Source organism: Otolemur garnettii, unplaced genomic scaffold (genome assembly GCF_000181295.1).
Source record: "Otolemur garnettii isolate 467f Iridium unplaced genomic scaffold, OtoGar3 scaffold00145, whole genome shotgun sequence".
In the NCBI taxonomy this organism is placed as follows: Eukaryota; Metazoa; Chordata; class Mammalia; order Primates; family Galagidae; genus Otolemur; species Otolemur garnettii.
The window spans coordinates 1,589,569-1,597,029 of record NW_003852540.1 but is presented as its reverse complement, the minus strand read 5'-3'; the positions used below and the strand labels follow the sequence as shown (position 1 = coordinate 1,597,029).

The window sequence follows — 7,461 nt, the reverse complement described above, 5'->3', positions numbered from 1 at the left end:
TTTTTTTTTTTTTTTTTTGCAGTTTTTGGCTAGGGCTAGGTTTGAACCCGCCACCTGCAGCCTTACTCCTTTGAGCCACAGGTGCTGTCTTTCAACGTTTACTACTTTTGAAACTAGAAAATTCCTGTGCATAACATACGTATACCAAGTAAGTGATAAATCACTAGCATGTTTTAAAACCACCTGTAATTTTATTCCATTTGGAGCTTTAAATCACTTTGCTATTTGGTATAAAGAATAGCTAGACAGTCCCAGTATCAATTACTAAAAACAAAACATGTGAAGTCTGACAACTAAGTTCACAAACTTGCCACCATGCGCTTACACTGGTAGCACTGTACAAACAAACTCAGTAAGGTTTCATAACTTTGGTATATCAGCGTCTCTCAGTTATGTTTGCATTGACATGTGGTGGTATCTTGTTGAATGGTGTTCATTACTATTGTTGCATGCTTTTATGTGATGTCTCAAGAATGACAGAACTTTAAATTAGAGGAAGAAATTCATATATATCTTGTTAAATTTGGCAAGAGCAGAGGTGAAATCAGAGACATGTTGGTCCAAGTTTATGGGGTTAATACCATGAAGAAAATAGCAGTTTACAAATGGATTAAACATTTTTCTGAGGGGAGAATAATTGTCACTGATGAAGAGAGGTAAGGGTGGCCAATAATGGGCAGAATTGATGAAAACATGGCAAAAATCCATAAAATTATGGGCCAAAATCCTCAGCTGGCTGTGAGAAGCATAGCAAATCAGGTAAACATCAACAGAGAAACAGGAAAATCTTAGCATGAGAAAGTTGTGACTCTTTTTCTTTTTAAGACAGAGTCTCAACTTAGTATCACTGTAGTTCACAGCAATCTCAAACTCTTAGGCACAAGCAATCTTCTTTACCTCGGCCTCTTAAGTAGCTGGGACTACAGGGAACTCGCCACAATGACCAGCCGGCTTTTCTGTTTTTAGTAGAGACAGGGTCTCGCTCTGCCGGGAGCAATATCAAACTCCTGAGCTCTGGCGATCCCATCCGTCTCAGCCTCCAAGAGTGTCAGGATTATTGGCATTAGCCACCACACCCCACCAAAGGAGATACTCTTGCATCACAGCAATGTACAGTTTACAAAGCATGTGTGTGAGGGAGTTTTTAGCCAGTAAACAAATAACTATATGGGTACACCCTTCTTACTCCATGAAATCTCCATTACTTTTTTCTCTACCCAAAAGATAAAGGAAACAGTAAATGGAAGACTTTATTTTTTTTTTGAAACAGAGTCTCACTATGGTGCTCTCAGTAGAGTGCCCTGGCATTACAGCTCACAGCTACTCAAACTTAAGCAATTCTCTTGCCTCAGCCTCCCAAGTAGCTGGGACTACTGGTGCCTGCCACAACGCCCAGCTACTTTGTTTTGTTGTTGTAGTTGTCGTTGTTGTTTAGCAGGCCTGGGCTGGGTTCAAAACTGTCAGCCTTGGTGTATGTGGCCAGAGCCCTACCCACTGAACTACGTGAGCTACAGGTGCCACCCTGAAAGAAAGACATTTTGATGACATTCAGGACATCAAGGGTAATACAATGGCAACTTTAATAAACCATTCCAGAAAAAGAGTCCCAAAATTACTTGGAAGGATGGACTAGGTGCTGGTGCTATTGCATAGCTTCCCAAAGGGAGTACTTCCTAGGTGACAGTAATGACATTCAGCAACAAGGTTTGTAGCACTTTTTCTAGGATGAATTCACCAACTTAACTGTCAGAGCTCATAATCTCCCGAGTAGTTTTATCTATCTTAAAACAACTCTCCTCACCCAAAACAACACTGTTGACATCTTTCTGGGTACATGTTCCTCCCTCGGCTTCTATGACACCCTGTTTTTCCTCAGTTTTTTTTTTTTTTTTTGGAGACAGAGCCTCAAGCTATCCCCCTGGGTAGAGTGCCATGGCATCACAGCTCACAGCAACCTCAAACTCCTGGGCTCAAGTGAGTCTCCTCCCTCCACTTCCCAAGTAGCTGGGACCACAGGCGCCCGCCACAATGCTCAGCTATTTTTTGCTTGCAGCCATCATTGTTGTTTGTCGGGCCCGGGCTGGATTCGAACCTGCCACCTTAGGTGTATGTGGCTAGCACCTTAGCCACTTGAGCCACAGGCACCGAGCCTTTTCCCCAGTTCTTGAAGTGCTCTTCAGTCTTTCAAATTTTCCTGTCCTCTAATCCAACTTTTGGTATTAAACTAATCTTCAACATTAACCACCTTTTCCCTGGGTAAATTAACTAATTTATTATATCACAATGTTATCTATCATCTTGATACAGTAAATTTAGGTCCTAAGCTAAACTAGTCCAGAGCCCTGGACTAGTTTTATCTAATTATCTAACTGGAAGTAGCAAGTATACCTAAAGAGAAACCACATCCAAAATTGAATACATCTAAGCCACATAAAACTAGTATTTACCCTACAATAATCTTTGTAACAGCTTTGTTAAGATATGATTCACCTACCTTACAAATCACCTATTCAAAGCGTACTAATGGTGTCTATCTATATGTTTACAGAGTTGTACAACCAATACCATAGTCAAAATTCATCACCCCCCAGCTCAAAGCAGCTAAGGCGCCAGCCATATACACTAGAGCTGGCGGGTTCGAATACAGCCTGGGCCCACCAAACAACAATGACAACTACAACCAAAAAATATCCGGGCGTTGTGTGGCAGGTGCCTATAGTCCCAGCTACTTGGGAGGCTGAGGCAAGAGAACTACTTAAGTCCAGGAGTTGGAGGTTGCTGTAAGCTGTGATGACTCAGCACTCTACCCAGGACGACAGCTTGAGGCTCTGTCTCAAAAAAACAAAACAAACAAACAAACAAACAACTCGTCACCTCGAAAAGAAATCCATAGCCATTAGAAATCATTCTTCATGATTTCTCCTAACTCTCCTCCTAACTCTCCCTGCCTCCCCACACAGCCCTAGTCGACCACTAATCTACTTCCTGTCTTTATGGGATTTGCCTATTCTGTACATTTCATATAAATAGAGTCTTACACTATGTGATCTTTTGTGAGTGATTTGTTTACTTAGCACAATGTTTCAAGGTTTGCCCATGTTGTAGCATGTATTAGTAGTTGCCACAATGCCTGGCTGAGATGGGGTTTCCTCTTGCTCAGGCAGATCTTCAACTCCTGAGCTCAAGCAATCCACCCCAGTCAACCTCCCAGAGTGCTAGGATTACAGGCATGAGCCACCTTACCTGGTCCTTTTTTTTGGGGGGGGACAGAATTCACTATGTTGCCCTCAGTAGAGTGGCGTGGCATCACAGCTCAAAGCAACCTCCAACTCCTGTGCTTAAGCAATTCTCTTGCCTCAGCCTCCCAAGTAGCTGGGACTACAGATGCCCGCCACAACGTCCGGCTATTTCTTTGTTGCAGTTGTCATTGCTGCTTAGCTGGCCCAGGCTGTGTTAGAGCCTGCCAGCCTCAGTAGCTGGCGCCGTAACCACTGTACTTTGGGAGCTGAGCTGAATATTACAATTTTAATGCAATTTTTTCCTTTCTTAAAATGTGCATACTTTATTTGGCACCCTCTGTGTTTTCATTCCTTGCAACCAAAACAGTCTTGACAATGAGAAGCAGAAACCAACATCAGTATGGTGGCCCCAAAAGACAATTTTGATTACACACAGTCAAAATAATTAGAAAAGAATCCCTGCAAGCTCTATCATAAAAAACAAGGCCAAAAACTGAAAGAGAGTGCATATGAATGAATATAACTTATCTAGTCTAACCTTTGGTTCATAAAGTAGATTTTTTTTTTTTTTTGAGACAGAGCCTCAAGCTATCCCCCTGGGTAGAGTGCTGTGGCATCACAGCTCACAGCAATTTCCAACTCCTGGGCTCAACCGAGTCTCCTGCCTCAGTCTCCCAAGTAGCTGGGACTATACAGGTGCCTGCCACAACGCCCGGCTATTTTTTGGTTGCAAACATCATTGTTGTTTGGCAGGCCTGGGCTGGATTCGAAACCTCCACCTTAGGTGTATGTGGCTGGTGCCTTAACCAGTTGAGCCCCAGGCGCCAAGGGCATAAAGTAGATTTTAAATGGTAGCTCTTTGTTTAAAAATGTTAACATCATTATTTCAACCACAATAGGAATGTTTTCCAAGCTTAAAATATGCAGTTTGTTTATGTTTCCACACACAGCACTGATACAGTATATTATTTCTTTTGATCCGAACAGTTACCTCATAAGGTAGGTGGGATCTTCCCTTTTTATAGCTAAGAATATACACAGATAAAAGAGTTACTATGATATAAACGGTAAGGTGAGAAAATATAAAATTTCTATGCTCTACTATAGCCAGTAAGTCACCTAATACCTTGAAATTTATCACCTTAATCATAGGAACTCCATTTTGCCTCTAGTTTAGAACACTGTGAGTCTCAAAAAGGACTGAAAACTCATTAAAAAGAAACTTTCCATATGATCTGTTACTCCTCTTTCAAAGAATTTAGTACAAGACCATATGTACAAGAACACAATGAACTTAGTACAAAAATTACAGAGCAATTTCATTAAGAACTATATCTTTCTTATTAAAACTTTAGTGACAGGTCACCATATTTGCAAATGTAAAAGTACAATTAGATGAACTTACCATTTGGATGCCAGATTTCTGTAATGAATTTCATTTTAGGAGGCCGGAGGGGATAATCTTTTGGGAAAGTGAGATGAGCCTTAAAAACACCACCTTCACTGGAAAAAACAAAAACAAGTTCTTGCCTATAAGTTCCTGCTTTTAAGTACACAGTCATTAAAAATATGTACATAAAATAAGGATGCTAGAACACCAAAAATGAAGCAAATGAATAATCTGGAATCTCTGCAGGCAGTTATTTACTTAAATCATACCTACCACTTTATTAAACTCTCAAGAACGCTAGTAAAACGAAAAAAAGAAATTTGCTAAAAAGGCATCCAGATCAGATCACATTATTGCTAGTCTACAAACCTTTCCATCACTTCCCAATGTACTTTCAACAAAATTAAGGTTTAAGAACTATCACTTACGGGGTTCAAGTTATCACTACCTCTTTGTTGTTCTCAAACTGTCTTACTTCTCTCTGCCGTAAAAGCCAGTTTTAGGCTGGTCCGTAATCCTAGAACTCTGGGAGGCTGAGGTGAGTGGACTGCTTGTGCTCAGGTGTTCAAGATCAATTTGAGCCAGAGCAAGACCCTATTTCTAAAAATAGCCAGGAGTTGCGGCAGGTACCTGTAAGTCCCAGCAACTTGGGAGGCTGAGGCAAGAGGATCTTTTGAAACCAAGAGTTTGAGGTTGCTGTAAGCTATGATGCCATCAGCACTCTACTGAGGGCAAGAAAGTGAAACTCTGTCTATGTATGAATGAATGAATGAATGAATGAATGATGAAAGCCAGTCTTCTCTTAGTTCCTCAAACATACCAAGCACTTTCTCACCTTAAAGCTCATGCACATTTTAGCTAGACACAGTGGCTCTCGCCTGTAATCCAACCCGAGCACTCTGGGAGGCTGAGGCAGGAGCATCACTTGAGCTCAGAAATTCAAAACCAGCCTGAGCAAGAGCAAGACTCCTGTCTCTACTAAAAATAGAAAAATAAGCCGGGTGTTGTGGCAGATGCTTGTAGTCCCAGCTACTTGGGAGCCTAAGGCAGGAGGATTGCTTGAGCCCAGGAGTTTGAGGTTGCCATAAGCTTTAATGATATGATGGCACTCTAGCCTGGGCAACAAGAATGAGACTCTGTCTCAAAAAAATAAAAAAACAAAGAAAGAAAAAACCTCATGCATATTGTCACTTTTTGTCTGAGAGCAGATAATGATGCTTCCATTCATCCATACATTTATTAATTTCCTCATTTAACAAATATTTGACATTTGTGTTAATCACTAGGAATATAGCAGTGAACAAAATCTCAAGGAGCATATTTATATATTCTAGTGGCTTTCCAGACTACCACTGCCCAGGAGAACTTAACAACACTGAAGAAGTTCTTTATTTGTGCTGTCCAATTATATAGGTGCCAGCCACTTCAAATATGGCTAGAACAACTAAGGAACTGAATTTTTTGGTGGGTGGGGGTTGGGGGACAGAGTCTCACTATGTTGCTCTTGGTAGAGTACCATGACATCACAGCTCACAGCAACCTCAAACTTTGTGTGTGTGTGTGTGGAGACAGAGTCTCACTTTATCACCCTCAGTAGAGTGCCACGGCATTACACAGCTCACAACAACCTCCAACTCCTGGGCTTAAGCGATTCTCGTGCCTCAGCCTCCCGAGTAGCTGGGACTAGGGGTGCCTGCCACAATGCCCGGCTACTTTTTTGTTGCAGTTCAGCCAGGGCCGGGGCCAGGGTGGGGTTTGAACCCGCCACCCTCGGCATATGGGGTGAGCCATAGGTGCCACCCTCAAACTCTTGGGCTTAAGTGATTCTCTTGCCTCAGTCTCCCAAGTAGCTGGGACTACAGGCACCCATCATAATGCCCAGCTATTTTTTTTACTGTTGTTGTCATTGTTGTTTAGTAGGCCTGGGCTGGGTTCAAACCACTGGCCCTGGTGCACGTGGCTGGCGCCCTAGCCGCTGAACTGCCATTTAATTAGGAACCATTCTGTAAGATCTGTCCAAAAAAACCCAATGATTTATGTACATTAACTATAACTAAAGAAATCAACTTAGCCTTAAGGAACAAAAATGACTAAATTCTTGTTTTGTAGTCTGGTACTAAAGAAAGGTTTTGTTTCCTCTAGTAGAAATAGCAGTCTCCCTTTGTCTTCTGACCATCATTTAGTACTTAGCTTACACGTTACCTCCAGAATAACTGTATTTACCTAACAATCTAACTAGCTATTAGATCCCCTTTTCGTGTTGACTTTTTTAATTTTTGAATTGTAATAGCACTTTGTACATCTGATTCAAGACCTACAGCAAGGTCATATGATTGTGGTTGTTTCCAATCAGTGAGAAATGAAATTCTTAGCTCATTAAATGCTTTTCATTCTGGGAGGCCAAGGAAAGTGGATTGCTTGAGCTCAGGAGTTTGAGACCAGCCTGATCAAGAGTGAAACCCTGTCTCTAAAAATAGCCAGACATTGTAGAGGGTACCTATAGTCCCAGCTACTTGGGAGGCTGAGGCAAGAGAATTGCTTGAGCCCAAGAGTTTGAGGTTACTGCAAGTTAGATGCCACAGCACCCCACCCAGGGCAACAAAGTGAGACTGTCTCAAAAATAAAAATAAAATGATTTTCATTCATTGAAAAAAGCAAGATGGGGGCAGGTTAAGTTTAAAGAAGAGAGGTAGATCATTAATACTAAATACTTCTGGCTCGGCACCTATAGCTCAACTGGCTAAGGCGCCAGCCACATACACCTAAGGTGGCGGGTTCGAATCCCCAGCCTGGACCCGCCAAACAACAATGACGGCTGCAACCAAAAAATAG

The 7,461-nt window shown here is 41.8% G+C and overlaps 1 protein-coding gene across 1 annotated transcript in view; it reads right to left on the bottom strand.

Moving 5' to 3' along the window:
* UBE2G1 (ubiquitin conjugating enzyme E2 G1) overlaps positions 1-7,461 on the bottom strand; it is a 109,302-nt gene that overhangs the window by 16,449 nt on the left and 85,392 nt on the right. The window contains exon 3 of the mRNA XM_003799047.3: positions 4,645-4,742. Within this exon, the coding sequence (XP_003799095.1) occupies positions 4,645-4,742 (98 nt within the window). The remainder of the gene's footprint in view (positions 1-4,644; positions 4,743-7,461) is intronic.